At 37.1% G+C, this 19,163-nt stretch overlaps 1 protein-coding gene and 1 pseudogene across 1 annotated transcript in view; both read left to right on the forward strand.

Annotated features, from left to right (window-relative positions):
- Positions 1 to 820: 820 nt before the first annotated feature.
- The window catches only part of NT5DC1 (5'-nucleotidase domain containing 1), a 246,551-nt gene continuing 228,208 nt past the window's right edge, over positions 821 to 19,163 (forward strand). The window contains exons 1-4 of the mRNA XM_044676784.1: positions 821 to 913; positions 4,670 to 4,761; positions 6,927 to 6,998; positions 10,585 to 10,691. Of these exons, the coding sequence (XP_044532719.1) occupies positions 821 to 913; positions 4,670 to 4,761; positions 6,927 to 6,998; positions 10,585 to 10,691 (364 nt within the window). The remainder of the gene's footprint in view (positions 914 to 4,669; positions 4,762 to 6,926; positions 6,999 to 10,584; positions 10,692 to 19,163) is intronic.
- LOC123247774 lies at positions 8,438 to 10,006 on the forward strand (annotated as a pseudogene).

Raw genomic sequence — 19,163 nt, forward strand, 5'->3', positions numbered from 1 at the left:
AAAGATGCTGGAGTGGTTTGTTTTGTCCTTGTTGGATGGATTAAGCAAACAGAGGTTAAGTGAGGGACTTTGAGTCACACAGCTGTCTGTGGCTGAATTTGAACTCAGGTCTTGGCGACTTTAGACCCAATGCTCTGGGCATTCAGTTGTTGTTAAGTCACTTGGGCTGTGTTGGTGACTCCAATTATGGTTTTCTCCGCAAAGCCGCTGGAGTGTTTTGCCATTTCCTTCTCCAGTTCATTTTTTGCAGATGAAGAATCAGACACAAATGGGGTTAAGTGACCTGGCTAGGAAGTGTCTGAGGGTAGATTTGAACTCAGAAAGACCATCTTGCTGACTCCAGGATGGGCGCTCTATTTACTGCGCCACCTAGTGCCCAGTAGGCACATTAGTAGGGCCTTAATAAAGGCTTTTTCCCTCCCTTCACCCCCTTCTTAACACAGAGTAATGGAAGCTTAATCAATTTTCGGTAGGAATGGAGGAGTGGCTGCACAGGTACGGGGCTACGAATCCGCAGGGGGCCACCTTCGCCTGGCACTTACTCACTAGGGTAGGTGACTCAGCTGGTAGCCGGGTCTCGGGGCGGGACTGTTCCCTGGAGGGGGTGGGACATGGCTCCTCGAGGACCAATAGCGGAGTCCTCCGAGGCCGCGGGAAATCAGAAAGAGCCGCGGTGGCCTCAGTCCCGCCCACTGGAGTCCCAGCGGCCTGAGCCTTATCCCTAGCTGTGTCTGCGGACTCTATCCCAGGTCCCGGGACTTTAGGGGACCCTGTTCCTTCTCTCTTCCCTGCCGCCATCGTCCCCATCCCTACCCCGACCATGACCCAGCCTTTCTCCCTGGCCGACTGCGACGTGGTAGGCTTTGACCTCGATCACACTCTGTGTTGCTACAACCTGCCAGAGAGCGCCCAGGTGAGTGGATATGCGGCGGCCCCACGTCGGGCTCCCCAGGTGAGGGGAGGGCCGCCGCCCCCATCGCCCCGGCTTCCGGGATCAAAGCGGCCCTGCGTGTGCCCCGGCGAGGCCCGAGGAGAATCCTGGAGGGGGAAGGGAGGGCCAGCCGGAAGGGGAGATCCGAGAGCCAAGACTAGGTTATCCCCCTCTCCTGGTATAAAGCTTTGCCTTAAACTTGAACTTGACTCTTCTCCGCGGGCATTTTGGTTTTGCTTTGTTCTATGTGCGGCGTGCTCCATTTCCCAATATCTTGGTCCCGGAAATACAAAGAATTTAGCGTCAATTAGGACTTGTTTGTTGCCTAGACTTGGGTTAATAATTTAAGTCTCTACTTCCAACCCTTGTGACTCTGGGAAAGTCACTTCCAGTTCTTAGTCCCTTCCTTCTGGAATTATTTCCAGACTACCCCGTTATCTCTCCAATGTAGTTATTTGATGTAGGGCAGCCATCTAGGTGGCGCAGTGCATAGAGCTCCACGCCTGGGACACCCGAGTTTAAATTCAGTCACCTACCCTTCCCTACATTTCGCCCCTGGGCAAGTCATTTACCTAAGTTTTCCTCTTCTGTAAAATAGGGATCATAATAGTGCTTCCCCTCCCAGGGTTGTTCTTAAGAGCAAATGTGCCTAAAAGCGTTTAGCACCGTGCTTGGCACATAGGAAGTACTGTATAAATATTATTACTATTAATTTTGTCTCCTGCATTAGACTGGGAGCTCACGGAACTGTTGTTGTTATTGTTGTTTGGGGGGTGGGGTTTGGACATGTCTTTTTGATTTACCAACAGAATGCCCAGCACATAGGAGGTACTTAAATGCTAGCTAGCTGACTGTTCAGTTTAAAATGGGGAGGAATGGGGGAGGTTGGGGAACTAGCTCTGTTCAATCTGGGTTTTAGGATATGAGAATATGTATTAATGTGTTCCACCACTGTAAGGCCCGATTATTAGACAGGATCTTCCATGGAGAGGCTTTATCACTTAAGTAACACCCCAGAGAGGAGACAGATTTTGACAAAAGGGGACAACTTTTGTCTTCTAAAGACCATGATTATCTTTGAAACTCTTTTCTAGCCAAACCACTTGGTTCTACCATTGAATTTGTGATTTCCTAGCCATAAGAAATTTCCTTGGTGTATTCCTTGTTATTACAATATGTCCTACTCTTTGTGACCCCATTGGGGTTTTCTTGGGAAAGATCCTGGAGTGGTTTGCCATTTCTTTCTCTATCTCATTTTGTAGATGAGGAACTGAGACAAACAGGGTTAGGTGACTTCTCTAGGGTCACACACCCCAGGAGGTGCCGGAGGCCAGATTTGAACTTGGGAAGCTGAGTTTTCCTGACTCCAGGCCCAGCACTCCAGCTGTGCTGGTCAGTCTGGGCTAGAAGCAGGCATTAAACTCATGCTATCCTGACTCCCATGACCAACTCCTTATTCATCTCATACCTGGAATAGAATGAAAACGCAATTATTGGACACTTTGTTCTCAAAAGTTAAACTAAGCATGGAGGGTCACAAAGAAAAAAGCTGAGTCAGTCCCCTGTTGACCCTTGAAGCTTCTTTATCTAGAGTTCTAGACAGACCTGACTAGCACAAGCCTCTCCTTAGCCTGCTCAGGTATATAGAATGTAGGTTCTTCCCATACACATAGGACTTCCTCCTCTCTGTGTTTCCCCTACTATTGCTGCTGCCTCTCTTCCTTCCCTCTTACAAATGCATTTACTTGAATTCATTTGCAAGTGGAAAACTTAAGGTTACCATTAAGGAAGTTTTTCATCACCTTTTTTTTTTTTTTTTTTTTTTTTTTTTTAACATGAGTTGACTTGGAAGGCAAGAAAAAAAATCACGTCCTACAGCCAGAGCTTTTTTTTTATTTCTATTTTTTCTTTTCTTTTTAAAGTTCTTTTGGCATTAATCATTTCCCTCTCTAAACCATCTTTCTGCATTCCACTGTTGCCAATTTCCAGATCACCAATTAATTGCCTATTGACTATTTCATCCCGGATGCTCCCATAGGCCTTTGCACTAGCCATCTCCCATACTCAGAATGCCCTACCTTCTTAGGTCTACATCTTGGGACATTTTCTTGAAGTACAAGCACTGCTGTCTTTCTAGAGAAGCTTTTCCTGACACTCCCTCCAATCCCCACTCCCTTCCCCAGCTCTTGTCTCTCCCCAAATTGCTTTGTGTTTATTTTGCTTATATTCCATCTGTTCTTATTTGTGTATTTGTACTTTCTCAATCTTCCATTGGAATGCGAACTCTTTGAGGGCAGGAAGTATCTGAGGCCAGATTTGAATCCAGGACATCCTCTGTGGCCTTGAGTAAGTTATTTACACTCACTGGGTCTCTGTCTTCATTTCTAGAATGAGGGGTTTGGAGTAGATAGCCTTTGAGATCCTTCTAGTTCTTAATATATGATCACAATGATGAAGAAGAACCTGGAAAATGCAATTATAATCTTTTTAAGGAATTGCTGGGGGTGGTTCAGTTGAAGAAGAGAAGATAGCAGCAGCAGAGTGGTCATAAAATATCTAAAGGTCTGACCTGTAGAAGAGAGATTAGACTTTTTTTTTTTCAAAACATTTTTTAAACTCTCACCTTCTGCCTTAGCATCTAATACTGTGTATTGGTTCCAAGGCAGAAGAGTGGTAAGGACTAGGCAATGGGAGTTAGGACTTGTCCAGGGTCACACATTTAGGGAGTGTCTGAGGCCAGATTTGAACCTAGGACCTCCCATCTCTAGGCCTGGCTCTCAATCCACTGAGTTACCAGGAAGCAGAGTATGACTTCATATAGTCAGTCAATGAGCAGTTATTAAGTCCTCACACCCTGCAAATTGGAAAAGATGACCAAAAAATGAGGATAGTCAGTGGTAGAAGAATTTTGGGGAAATTGACAATCTGGTGCATTGTTGGTGGAGCTGTGAATCATTTTGGAAAGATGAACATGTCCCTATACAAAGCAGAAAAGAAAAAAATTATAAAGCAAAAGAGAAAAAAGATTATACTTCTACCCGAGAATCAATACTGTCTATAGCTTCCTTCTTCCTCCAAGAAAACAACACATTCAGCATGACATTTTTAAAAAATTTCTTACATTTTATATTTATTTTGTTGGTGGATTTAGTCCATGAATGACTCTCTCTTTGTGATTAAAAGTGACACTTGTGACTGTCTAGAATACATTTGAGACACCAACAGATATATCTTTAGACAAAACATGTAAAAATGGTCTACTCTGAAATAGCAAAACATTTTATTTATCAAGTTTTAGCTGGATGTAATTTATATTTTATAACCAAGGGTGCATGGCATAATGCGTAGAGGGGCTAATCCTGGGTGAGAAGACATGGGTTCAGATTTTCCTGTGATACATACTAGCTACATAGTAATTTTTCCTTAGTACTGTACAGTACACTGCTTGCTTATCATCAGTGCAGAGAATTTTTATTTAGGAAGTTCCCTATACTGATGAAATTACGAGTCTAAGTTTAAATAAAATAAAAAGAGGATTAACTTCTTTATCACAGCTATTTGATATAAGATGTAATGTTCTTCAATTTATTCTCCTCACAAGAGAATTAAACCCCAAACTTTCAAGTCAGAAATTAAATTTTATTTTCAGTAGATGATTTCATGCATAAATTCAGACTTGAATATTTACGGATGAACAATTTTACATTTAATATGCTACATTTTTCTCCCTTATTTTAGCTTATCTATGATAGCTGTGCTCAGTACTTGGTAAATGAGAAAGGATATGCTAAAGAGTTGCTAAGTGTACCTCCAGCAAGTTGGGATTTTTGGTGAGTTTTTAAATTCTCTTAATTTCTCTTTTATATAGTCAATGGACATTGATCTCCTTTGCTTGTGTAATTTTTGTACAAAAGGCAGGAAATATGATGTGTAAAGTTATTCCAATAGTTTTTTTGCTTTGTTTTGTTTTGTTTTTTTTAAATTACCTTTTGTCTTAGAATGCATACTGAATTTTGATTCTAAGGCTGTAGAACAGTAAGGGCTAGGCTACTGGGGTTAAGTAACTTGCCCAGGATCATACAGCTAAGAAGAGTCTGAGGTCAAATTTGAACAGGTCCAATTCCATGTCTGTCTCTCTATCCACTGAGCCATGTAGCTACCCCTTTCCAATTGATTTTTAAACCAGTCTATAATTTCCAGATAGATGTAAGGTTTTCTAGAAAAATTAGTTAGGATTGGGATCTGGGGTATAGTTATAATCTATTATAAGATTACTTTTACTCCCTCCTATTTTCTATCCATATTTCCTAATAATAAACTGCACTGGCTTTTGATCAAAGTCTTGCCCCACCAAAATTTAAGCTCTCAGCCTGGTGAGCCAGCTAGGACACATTAGAAATTTTTGTTGTTAGAAATTAGACATGCTTTGAATGCTTACGTAACTAAGCATTTTTAGCAATTAGCTTTTTAAGTTGAGGTATTGCACATAATCTGTTAGTTGACCTCAGTTAAGAGGTTATAGAGATCAATTTTTTAAGTTAAATTTTTATTTTTGATTCTAAATTCTTTTGAGAAAGAAAAAAGTACAATGCCCAATATACATACACAGTCAAGCAAAATTCCCTTCCATGGAAAGAACTATTTTTGACATTTAAATATTTAGAAATATGGGTTTGTTTCTAAGTTACCCTCACCATGAAAATCAAAGGAAGATAGGAGAAATCACATAATTTCAAGGAAGAACCTCAAAAACTAGTACATTCAATTACATAATTATGATGGATATTCATTTATTTAAACTTTAAACTCATTGGTAGCTTGCTTTGGGTTTGGGATTTTTTTTTAATTTTGAATATTTTCCCATAGTTACATGTTTCATGTTCTTTCCCTTTCCCCCTTCCTTCCTCCCCTCCCCCTGTAAGCTGGCACACAATTCCACTGGGTTTTACATGTATCATTGATTAAGACCTAATTCCATATTATTGATAGTTGGAGTAGAGTTATCGTTTACTGCCTACATCCTGGGTTTGGGATTTTTAATGTGTGTCTGCTTTCAATTTTTAAAAACTATTATGCTGCTTTAATTGTCTAGTTTAACATTAATAATACCCACCTCTCCCCAAATAAAAGGTACAGGGTGACTCTGGAACAATATTTTTCAGTTATATTAAATTCAGCAAGTGTTTGTTGAGTCTAATCTCACTTGTAAATGGAAGAAAAAGTTTGAAACTACTGGTTATAGGGATTAAGTTCTGAACTAAAATAAATAACATGCTTCCAAAGTACTGTCATTTTGCTAGAATTCTCTTGACAATTTATGGCTATTATTCCTACCTTTCTTTTTTGCTAAAGAATAATAAAACTTCCCCCTTCATTCCCCTGAGTGTTCCATAGCTTTTCTAAAATGCTAAACAAACATCCTGTTTGGCTTGTTCTTAGTAGGAAATAATAATGAATATGGCTCAGAGGAGGAGGTTTAAAAGCCTGACCTAAAATAAAAACTAAACAAATTCCAGAGTGTAGAAAGGAACTAAACAATTGGAAAATAATTTAAGTTCAAAGGAGAATTTTAACATCATTAATAATAACATCATTTTCCCCTAAGTCTCAGGTTTTTAACTGTAAAAGGTTAAAAAATTTAATAACTGGATTATCATGTCATCTGTCAATCCTCATAACATGGGTCGAGTCATATCATCTCTGAAACAAAGGTCTACTATAAAATGATGGGTTTATACTAGATGTGTTTGGAATAAAGTCCCTTCTAATTCATACATTTAGTGGTTCTACTTTTTAGCAACTTAGTTGACCTTTAGTGACTTATTTAAAACTTTTGAGGTCCTAGGGTTTATTTGTTTTCACATTTTACTATATTATAATTATAGGTTGCATTTCTTTTATTAAAATATCTGTCTTCCTCTAAAGTTCTAACTTTTTAATGGCCAATCATTTTATTCGCCATTCATGTTTTAATAACCCGTGTTTTATATTTTAGTTGCAAAGGTTTGGCATTGGATCTCGAAGATGGAAATTTTATTAAGCTTGCACGTGATGGAACTGTTCTGAGGTAAGTTTAAAAAAAATAAATTATCTAGTCAAACTAACTTAATGTCTCTCAATTGTATTAACTTTAGTAGAACTTGTTAAAATTTTTTTAAACATTTATTAATATTCATTTTTAACCTGTTTACATGCTTCATGCCCCTACTTTAGAACTTGTTAAATTTAATGGTGTTTCTGTCATTCAACCACTCAGTTTTTATAGAATGCCTACTATGTATCTACCTATTTGCTTTCATCATAACCATTTAAAATGTTTATGTTTAAAATTTATACTTGACAAAGTTCAAAGCTCCAATAAATATGAACATTTCTATATATAAAGAAAAAATTGTGGCATATGAAACTGGGTCTCATTTTTTACAACTTGGTTTTTGTTATTTGAGTTTTATGAAGGAACATATACACAGTTCCACATGTTAATTACAAAAGCTGGTCTGCTTGACCCTGTTAGTTTCTAAACCCCCTTTACTTGAGAAATTACATTTAAAATAATTGTAAGATGCATACTATATCAAGGATTAGCTGTCAATAGGGCAAAAATTGATATCCAGATAAGGGATAGAAAAAATTGTAAAAATGAAATAATTTTGATTACATAAAATGAAAAATCCATTGCAAAAAACAAAATCTGAATTAGGATAATAAGGAAAGAGGTGAACTGGGAAAAAAGATATTCAGATCTGGTCTCAGACACTGCCTAGCTAGTGACTCTGAGACCATTTAATCCCCATTTCCTAGCCATTCTTCTGCTTGGAACAAATATTAGTATTGATTGTAAGATGGAAGGTTAAGGTTTAAAAAGAAAAAAAAAGAACAGTTTTAGAAAGAAAAAATTCATTATGTCAATAACCATATGAAAATGTTCTAAATTTCTAATATAAAAATTAAAAGAGCTCTGATGACCTTACATTCTTTAGATTAATCCCCCAAAATGGAAAAAGTGAGAAAAAAATTATTTTGGGTTAAAAAAAAGTCAAACAAACTAATTCAGTACTGTTAGAAATTCAAATTAGTCTGCCTTTTTTTGGAAATAATTAGGAATTTTATAATAGAAGTTGTTAAATTGTTTATACTCTTCGTCTGTACTTTTTATTCACTTAACACAGTGTAACTTGTGTTATATTTATTCATGATTGTCTTATCTTTCCTACCAAATTGCATATTCTTAAGGGCAAGAACCATGTCTCCTTTATTATTTATTTATTTTAAAGGCCCAAGTCCCCTTTTCCCTCCATGGTTTCACTTCATTCTTGTGAGTAACTCGTGCTTTGGGGCTCCACTAGTGTTCTTTCATGGGGGGAAGAAAAGCCAGCAAGGCCCTCTGTCCCTCCCTCAAGGACTTGCCTTTGGACATTTCATCTTCCTGAGGACTGATCCTCTCCTCTTCCCGCTCCTGCCCCTGGAAAGTTAGTTTGAAGGTGGGGAGGGGCTAGAAATGTTGGCATGAAGATGAGGACCTACCTGGAGCTGAGGAACTAGACCCTGCCAGATGTAAAAGAACTTGTCCTGGACAAGTCAAATGATGGGGAAATTGAGGGTTTAAAGGTGGAATTTGTGAATTTAAAGTTCCTCACCGTAATAAATGTTGGGTTGTCTACAGTTTCAAATCTCCCAGAACTACCTAAACTTAAAAAGCTTGAACTCAGTGGCAATAGAATTTTTGGAGGTTTGGATGTATTAGCAGAAAAACTTCCAAATCTCATACATCTAAACTTAAGTGGAAACAAACTGAAAGATATCAGCACCTTGGAACCCTTGAAAAAGCGGGAATATCCAAAAAGCCTGGACCTGTTTAACTGTGAGGTAAAAAACCTGAATGATACCAAGAAGGTGTCTTCACACTCCTACAATTAACATACTGTGTAAATGGAATTAGCTTACCCTCATTCGTTCCTTAGACTTTAGCCACCAGGAATAATGTCACCCCACCCAACTTAGAAATAAGTGAGGAGGGAGAGGTCTGTGAGAGTAACAAATCAAAAACAAGGGACTGCCTCCTGGGCAGTCCAAAACAGAGTTGAGGCTGTCATTTTTCCACTTGAAATTGGAGGTGGATGTAGGAAGTGACTAAAGATGCTATCTTTTAAATATGATGGTGACTTCCTGTGGGGAGGAGTTGTCACTTTGAACTTGATGTTGAAGGAGCTCTGGTGAGACCTCAGACTGTTTCCCTTTGAATTGTCACGTGGGTAAGTTAGGCTGACTCTCTCTCTCTTACCTTCTTCTGGAGGCTCTAGCCTTAAGGAGGCCTCTCTTATTGGAGGAGGCCTTGTGGCTAGAAGCCTTTGTTAATTAACCTCTGTGCCCCTCTGTTGGGGCCTCTAAATCCCTACCTGCTTTGGTCTGGGCCAGAGTTTCTCTCTCTCAATTTCCCTACCTTCAACCTTCCTAATTATAAATAAACCACCATAAAAGTCATGCTGACTTGGGTCTATTTTATTTTGAAATTGAGTTAATTGATTTTTGGCAACCAAACCTTAAAAATCTAGTCCAACCATAATAATTTCCATTTTCCCCTCTTACAATACCTTGATGTTTTATGACCAAGAAGACAAAGAAGCCCCTGACTGATGCTGAAGAAGATGGGGTAGATGATGAAGACGTAGAAGATGAGGAAGATGAAAATGAAAAAGAGGATGAAGAAGAGGATGATGTAGTAGGAGATGATTATGAATGTGATGTCAGTGGAGAGGAAGAAGAATTTGGACATGATGGAGAAGTTGATGAGGATGATGAAGATGAAGAGAATGAAGAGACTGGGAAAGGTGAAAAAAGAAAGAGAGAAACAGATAAGGAAAGAAAAGGAAAAGATGATTAAGATCCCAAATGATCTGAAAAAAGAACTGTTCAGTATTGTGTGGACTGCTCCTATTGATTTGTTAGCTATAAAAAGAAGTGGTGGCTATAATCCAAACCCCCAGGACATCTAAAGAGCCAAAGTAGTTCCAATGACATTCTACATTCTTCCAATCAATCCCCATGGGATATCCAAGTTACCAACAAATTTGAGGAGTTAACCCCAACAAAATAGAGTTACTAGGTTTTCTTATAAGACTGTTGCTATTGCAGGAAGAACAGCTATCATTAGTAAGTCATAATTATTGATGGCTACCAGTTACACCAAGGTTGTAATACCATTTTTACTTTCGGTACAACAAAATAAACTTTGTAAATAAAATCTTAGCATCAGAATAAATAAACAAATGAAATCCCTTATCTCTTGTTGCAGAATTAATAGTAGCTAACATTTCTAAGGTAGAAGAGCGGTAAGAATTAGGCAATTGGGGTTAATTGACTTGCCCAGCCAGGGTCACACAGCTAGGAAATTTCTGAGACCAGACTGGAACCCAGGACCTCCTGTTTCTAGGCCTGACTATCTATTGACCTACCTAGCTACTCTTGTCCTTTCTGTGTTTGTGTCATTCTCAGAGCCAGTCATAATGTTTTACATATAGTAGATGTTCAATAAATGTCAAATTGAACTCAAAATAATGCAGGACAAACTTTTGATGACAGCAGTAAGGAATAACTAGAGGCACAGTGAAGTCTATTGGAGCTACTACTGATTTTTGCTTGTCTTCCAAAAATAGGGCAAGCCATGGCACTAAAATGATGACTTCTGAAGAACTTTTGGGAATATATGGAAAGAAGAAATGGCAACACTTTACAGAGGACCCTTCAATGGTTTCTCGCTCAGGTATAACACATATATCCCAATGGCCTGATGGTATAGGAGAAGCTAACTTTATTCTGGAGGCATTAGGGAATGTAGAAAACAAGCATTGGTCTCTTTCTTGCTTAATGAGAAGGGGTGACCACCATGGTAAATGTCAAGAACATGTGATGTTACTCAAATTAAAATTTAAAAGAACTTCATTTATGGCTTTTTTCTTTTAAGTTTACTTCAAATTAATCTATTAACTAGAATGTTTGTCTCCAGTGATTGGAGTGTTTATTGTCTGTAGAAATAATGCTTACCATTAAATTTATTTAAAAAAAATTTTTTTCCACCTTGTTTGAATTTCTCCCTCAATAGATTTAAATGTTGCTATTGCATGATCCCCACAAGGTGTCACTCTTTACTCAAATTAACATCTCTTGCTTAAACATCACAACAATTATCATTTTCATAATGATTCTGCTTATCAATGGTACCTGAATTCAGGAGTATATTCTGTTAGAGCTGAAAGGGACCTCCAAGGAGCCTAGCTAGTCTCACCCTTTTATTTTATAGGAAGGAGACTGAAACCCCACATGGTTTTGACTCACTCAAGGTCATACAGATAATAATTATCAGAGTTGGGTTTTAAAGCCAGATCCTAGCAACAGTAACCTTTCTGTTGTTTCATATTCAGAACTGTGCTGGATTAGTTATAAGATTTGCCTTTTAGGGATAAGGTAAGGATTTTCTTTGGATAATACTCTTTGGAGTTAGATATAGTCAGGTATTGATAGGTGGGGGGCCTCTAATAGTTTAGAATTATAGAATATTAAGGAAGATAGAGTACTTTTGTTCAGATAATTGCCATATAATTACTTAATTATATAGTTTATATCCTTGGTAAGTAGGCCAAACCTCAATATTCCCCAAGAGGTTCACATTTTGTAATAGTAGCAACAGCAGCTAGCATTCCTATATGGCTTTAAGCTTTACAAAGCTCTTTGTATATTTATTTGATCTGCATAACCCTGTAAGGTAGGTGCTATTTTATATATATATATATATATATACATATATATATATATATGTATGTATGTATGTACATATACACATACATACAGACATTCATGTACAGACACATACACATACACACACAGGGATATCTCTTCCACAGCACAGGAGTTAGGGATATAGCACTCCCATGAGCTAAAAAATCCATGTAAAATTTTTCTAACCCTCCCTATATACTGATAAGAAGTATGAACTTTTTCCTTTTCTTTTATGGAGTGTTTATGATAAAATAAATTATATATTTATAATATTAAAAAATAAAATATGTGGATATGATATAACACAACATATATACATTTTATGCATTTCTGAGTTTTAAACCTTTTCTTTGTTATCTGCAGCTTCTGCAAAATTTCCATTTAATTTCTTGTTATAAAGATTTTTTCCCAATTTGTTGCTTCCCTTCTAATTTTGATTGCATTGGTTTTGTTTGTACAAACTACTTTTAATTTAATGTAATCAAAATTATTTATTTTACATTTTGTAATATTTTCTAACTCTTGCTTGGTTTTAAAATCTTTCCTTTGCCATAGATCTGACAGGTAAACTATTCTATGTTCACCTAATTTACTTATAGTTTCTTTCTTTATATTCAAGTCATTCACCCATTCTGAATTTATCTTGGCGTAGGGTGTGAAATGTTGATCTAAATCTAATCTCTCCCATACTGTTTTCCAATTTTCCCAACAGTTTTTGCCAAATAGTGGATTTTTGCCCCCAAAGCTGGTCTCTTTGGGTTTATCCTACACTGTCTTGCTGAGGTTATTTACTTCAAGTCTATTCCACTGATCCTGCCTTCTGTCTCTTAACCAGTACCAAATTGTTTTGAGGACCACTGTTTTATAGTACAATTTAAGATCTGGTATTGCTAGAACCCACTCCTTCACTTATTTTTTTTTTCATTATTTCCCTTGATATTCTTGATCTTTTGCTCTTCTAAATGAACTTTGTTATGTTTTTTTCTTGGTAGGTTGATAGGTATGGCACTAAATAAATAAATTAATTTGGGGTAGGATTGCCATTTTTATTATGTTAACTTGTCCTACCCATGAGCAATCAATGTTTTTCCAATTGTTTAGATCTAGTTTTAATTGTGTGGAAAGTGTTTTGTAGTTGTGTTCATATAATTCCTGTTATTTGTCTTTGCAGATAGATTGCTAAGTAGTTTATATTGTCTAAGGTGATTTTAAATGGAATTTCTCAATATATAGAATATGCTTATGATTTATGAGGGTTTATTTTGTATCCTACAACTTTGCTAAAGTTGTTGATTATTTCCACTAGCTTTTTAGTTGATTCTCTAGGATTCTTTAAGTAGACCATCATATCATCTTCAAAATGATAGCTTGGTCTCCTTATTGCCTATTTTAATACCTTCAATTTCTTTTTCTTCTCCCAATTGCTACTGCTAGTATTTCTAGTACAATGTTATAGAGGTGATAATGGGCATCCTTATTTCAATCCTGATCTTATTGAGAAGGCTTTTAATTTATCCCCATTGCAGATGATGCTTCTGATGGTTTTAAGTATAAACTGTTTATTATTTTTAGTAAAGGTCCTTCTATTCCTGTACTTTCTAGTGTTTTCAGTAAGAATGAGTGTTGTATTTTGTCAGAGGCTTTTTCTGCATCACTTAAGGTAATCATGTGATTTTTTGTTGGTTTGTTTGTTGATATGGTCAGTTATGTGGATGGTTTTCCTAATATTGAACCATCCTTACATTCCTAGTATAAATCTCAACTGATCATAATGAATAATCCTTGTGATCACTTGCTGGAGTCTTTTTGCTAGTATTCTATTTAAGATTTTCGCATCTGTATTCATTAAGGAGATTAGTCTGTAGTTTTCTTTCTCTGTTTTTGATCTGCCTGGCTTTGGAATCAGTACCATATTTGCGTCATAAAAAGAATTTGGTAGAACTCCTTGTTTGCTTATTATACCAAATAATTTGTATAGTATTGGGATGATTTGTTCTTGAATGTTTGATAGAATTCACTTGTGAATCCATCTGGTCCTAGGGATTTTTTTCTTAGGGAGTTTTTTGATGGCTTGTTCAAATTTTTTTTTCCTGATATGGAATTATTTAAATATTCTATTTCTTCTGTTAATCTAGGCAATTCCTATTTTTGTAAATATTCATCCATATCACCTAGATTGCCATATTTATTGCAATATAATTGGGCAAAATAGTTTTTAATGATTGCCTTAATTTCCTCTTCATTAGAGGTGAAGTCTCCCTTTTCATCTCTGATACTATTAATTTGGTCTCCTTCTTTCCATTTTTTTATTAGTTTAACCAGTACTTTATCTATTTTTTTGTTTTTACAAAGTACCAGTTTCTAGACCTATTTCTTAATTCAATACTTCTTTTACTTTCAATTCTCCTTTAATTTTTAGTATTTCTAATTTAGTTTTTATCTGGGGATTTTTAGTTTGTTCTTTTTCTAGTTTTTTAATTTACATACCCAATTCACTGATCTCTGCCTTCCCTAATTTGTCAATATATAATTTCCTCCTGAGTACTGCTTTGACTGCATCTCATAAATTTTAATAGGATGTCTCATCATTGCCATTTTCTTCAGTGAAATTATTAATTGTTTCTATGGTTTTTTCTTTAATCAATTTTGGAGAATTGTATTATTTAATTTCCAATTAATTTTTTATTTGCCTCTCCATTATCCTTACTAATTATTATTTTTATTGCATTACAATCTGAAAAGATTGAATTTATTATTTCTGCTTTTTTTGCATTTGTTTGCCATGTTTATATGCCCTATTACATGGTCAATCTTTGTGAATTTGCTGCTGTACTGCTGAAAAGAAAATGTATTCCATTTTGTTCCTATTTCTTTTCCTCCATATATCTATTAACTCTTAGTTTTTCTAAGATTTTATTCACATCTCTTACCTCTTTCTCATTTATTCTTTGGTTTGATTTATCTAGATCTGATAGTGGAACATTCAAGTCTCCCACTAGTATTGTTTTACTATCTATTTCCTCCTTAAACTCCCAATAGTTTTGCCTTTAAAAATGTGAATGCTGTACCTTTTGGTACATATATGTTGAGTACTGATATTTCCTCATTGTCTATACTTCCTTTTATCAAGATGTAATTACCTTCCCTAACTTTTTTTAATTAGATCTATTTTTACTTTGGTTTTGTCAAATATCATGATTGTGACTCTTGCCTTCTTTTTCTCATTTGATGCCCAATAGATTTTGCTCCAGCCTTTTATCTTTACTGTGTGTTTATCTACCTGCCTCCTGTGTGTTTCTTGTAGACAACATATGGTAGGATTTTGGTTTCTAATCCACTGTGATATTTGCTTTCATTTTATGGGTGTTCATCCCATTCACTTTCAGAGTTATGATTATCACCTGTGTATTCCCCAACATTTTGATTTCCTCTCCTAGTCCTGCCCTTTCTTCTTTCAGTATTTCCTTCTACACCAGTGTTTTGCTTTTAATCAGTCCCCCTAATCCCCACCCTTATTTTACTTCCCTTTCTCCCCCTCCTTCCTTTTTATTCCCCTCTTATTTTTCCTTAGGGTCTTTTTAAACTACTCACCACACTCTCCCTCCCTTGTATTGTTTCCCTCCCCACCAGTCCGTTTGTTATCATACTTCTCTATATGGCATAAATCAATTCTCTGCCCCAATGGATCTGATTGTTCTTCCCTCTTTGAGTCAATATCAGTGCACGTAAGAATTAAATATTACCTGTCTCCAACCTCTTTAACCCTTCCATTGTATTGGTCTTCTCCCCTGTTCCCTCCATGCACTTCTTTACGAAATATAAATTTACCCCATTTTGTCTCTTTTCCCATTTCTCTTAGTATTATCCTCTTTTTTTTACATGTAGTTTTATACATATTTATACATACATCTATATATGTATATATACATACATACATACATATATATATATATATATACACATATATATATTTGACATTTCATCCTATACAGTTTGTCACCATTCCCTCTAAATATACTTCTTCTAGCTACCCTGATGATAATGACATTTTTAAGAGTTACCAATATGATCTCTTATAGGAATACAAATCATTTGAACTTATTAGGTCCCTTAAAAAAAAGTTTTGATTGGTTTTCCCTCCCCCACCCCCCCTTCTTAATTACATTTTGGTGATTCTCTTGAGTTCTGTGTTTGGGCATGAAATTTTCTGTTAAAGTCCAATTTTTTTTTTTTTTTTTTTTATGAATGCTTGGAAGTCTTCTATTTTATTAAATGACCATACTTTCTCCTGCAAGAATATAGTCAGTTTTGCTGGGTAATTGATTCTTGGTTGTATACCCATTTCCCTTGCTTTCCAGAATATCATATTCCGTGCCTTCCAGTCCTTCAGTGTAGATGCAGCCAGATCCTGTGTTATCCTAACTGTGGTTCCACGGTATCTGAATTACTTCTTCTTAGCAGCTTTTAATATTCTTTTCCTTGGCCTGGTAGTGCTTGAATTTGATGATAACATTCCTGGGCATTGTCAATTTGGAATTAAATGTATAGGAGGTGATTTGTGGATTCTTTCATTCTCTACTTTTCCCTCTTGTTTGAGAATGTTGGGGCAGTTTTCTGGTGTTGAGGTTTTTCCTTTTGTCATGATCTTCCAGTAGTCCAATAATTCTTAAATTGTCTCTCCTGGATCTGTTTTAAAGACTGAATTTCATCTCTGGCATTTTGGTCATCCTTCTCCTTCTGGTCTGATTTTCTTTGTGGGTCATCTTTCACCTTCTTTGACTTGTTTTCAAGCTAGTCAATTCTGGCTTTTAAGACACTATTTTCTGTTTCCAGATGACTTATTTTGCTTTTTAAGTTGTTTTCCCAGTTGTCTTCAGCCTCTCTTAATTGTTTTTTGAATTGTATTTTGAGTTCTTCCAAAGCCTGTGTCCAATTCTTGGGAGTTTCTTTGTTTTTGCTCATTACCTAGGTAGAAGCTGTCAATTATAATTTCTTTTTTCTTTTTCTGTTGTTTACTTATAGTTTTTCCTTCTTTCTCCCCTGTCATTGGCTGTAATCTTGTTCCTCTGACTATTTACTAGATCTGTGGGTTTGGGCTATTCTGTCCTGAAGAGGCTTCTTCACTGTTCTTCTAATTGACTAAGTTAGCCTGATCTTATTAATGAGCCCTGAGTTCAGATCTTCCCCAAGTGGCATCAGAGGCTGAAGGTGTAGGTGTTCACAGCTACTCTCAGTGTAATCTATGGGAGAGGGGTGTTGAAGCTTCTCTGCCCTCTGAAGACTTCTTATCTGCCCTCTTGATAAGATTAAGCCAGGGAGGAGTTGATCTGCAGAGCTGCCTGTGCTTTGAGGCCAAAACCTCAAGAAAAGGGGGGGGAGGGGAGATAGAGCATTTTGGCTGCAAGTAGGCTGCCCTCTGCACTTCTCCAGCTGCCTCCCTGCCACCTGTTTTTAACTCCCTGAGCCTGGCACAGCTGTGCCAGCAAAGCACTCCCTCTGTACTAGAGCCCTTGCCCATCCAGAGATTCCAGTCCCCGCTGGAGACTTAGCACTGTCTAAGCCACCATCTTGACTCTACCTCCAAAAGTCTCTTTTTCATTTAATTTCTTATACCAACCCATGACCTATTGAAACCATAGTGAGGAAAGTCATGTGTACATGTGTGTTTTATATCATGTTTCCTATTTATATAGTGTGACAGAGGCTAAGTGGCTTCTTGGTCCCCTTAGCTCACTCCATCCCCATCCGGGCCCCCACCTGAGGAATGCTTTCTTCCTCGGGTCCTCTTTTCTCTCTGCACTCTCTATAACTCCAGTAGCAGCTATGCATGCTGCTCTTTTCTCTGTGCAGATGAATTCCAGATCTGTCTCTGTGGAGATCTCTGAGCTGTAGTCTAGAACTATCCATTGTCTAGTGGGAATTTCACACTAGATGTTTCAGAGAGGTCTTCCATTTAATGTGTCTACAACAGAACTACATGTACGTTGCATATATATTTTATATGTACTTGTCTCCTCTATTAGAATGCAAGATCAGTCTTGAGTGGGGATGCTTTTGTTCTTTGTACTTGCCTCTATCTTCAGGGCCTAGCAGAGAGCCTGACACATAGTAGGTGTTTAATAAAACAACTTGGTTGATTTGGTGAAAGTCAAAGCTTTTAATATAATTGGAACTCAGGCCATTATAACTCTTCATTTATCCAGTAGGACCCTTTATCTGTCCCATAGACTGCTTATTACATGTATTATTGTTAGAGAAACTGATGTATAAAGATATTGGTTTTTGTTTGTTTGTTTTTGGTTTTTTTGGTGGTATAGTTGAGTAGGGCTAGCTTGGTGCCACAACAAATAGAAAGCTGGGCCTGCACCTCTTTCTGAATTCCAGTCTGATCTTGGAATCTCTAGCTGTGTGACCCTGAGCAAATCACTTAAGCCCATTTGCCTCAGTGTCCTCATCTGTAAAATGAGCTGGAGAAGGATATGTCAAACCATTACAGCATCTTTGCCAAGAAAACCTCACATAGAGTCATGAAGAATTGGGCATGACTGAAACTGACTGAAAAACAAATAGTCGAATCATCCAATTAGAAAGAAAAAATATGCCAGCAAGACGAAATAAATATATATAAATATAAATTCAGCCACTCATAAACCCTTTTAAAACCATAAAGTAACTGGGTTGTGTTTTTGTGCTTGAGGAATTTGCCTCTTAATGGCTCTGTCATTAGAGGACAAAGTCTTGGAGTATTCCTGTGTATTTGTTTTTTAGAAGTGGCAGTGGTTTATGTTAAATCTCTTAAATCCCTATTAGTACCCCTGATAACCCAGATAAACTAAAATGGGCAGAAAAGAGTTGCTATGGAAAAGTAAGGGGTTGGGGCAACTGGGTTATTCAGTGGATAAAGAGCCAGGCCTAGAGACAGGAGGTCCTAGGTTCAAATCTGGCCTCAGATACTTCCCAGCTGTGTGACCCTGAGCAAGTCACTTGACCTTCATTGTCTAGCCCTTACCACTTTTCTGCCTTGGAGCCAATACACAGTATTGACTCCAAGATGGAAGGTAAGGGTTTTAATTAAAAAAAAGAAAGAGGAAGGAAGAGAGAGGAGAGAGAGGAGAGAGAGAGAGAGAGAGAGAGAGAGAGAGAGAGAGAGAGAGAGAGAGAGGGGTAAGGGGGCAACTAGCTAGAAATCCAGGCCTAGAGAGAGGGGGGCCTGGTTTCATAGGTGGCCCCAAAACACTGCTGTGTGTCCCTGTGTAGACCCTGGGTGAGTCACTTAACCCCAATTGCTTAGCTAGCCCTTGCCCTTTTGGAACTGACACTTAGTATTGATTCTAAGACAGAAGGTAAGACTTTAAAAAAAAAGCAATAAAATAAGTTTGATTGTGGACAGTATTGCACGTGGAGTGCCTTGGAGACATCTACAAGACGTCTTGTATGCCCTTGGAAATGTGGGTGTGGA

This window comes from Gracilinanus agilis, chromosome 4, assembly GCF_016433145.1.
Source record: "Gracilinanus agilis isolate LMUSP501 chromosome 4, AgileGrace, whole genome shotgun sequence".
Lineage (NCBI taxonomy): Eukaryota > Metazoa > Chordata > Mammalia > Didelphimorphia > Didelphidae > Gracilinanus > Gracilinanus agilis.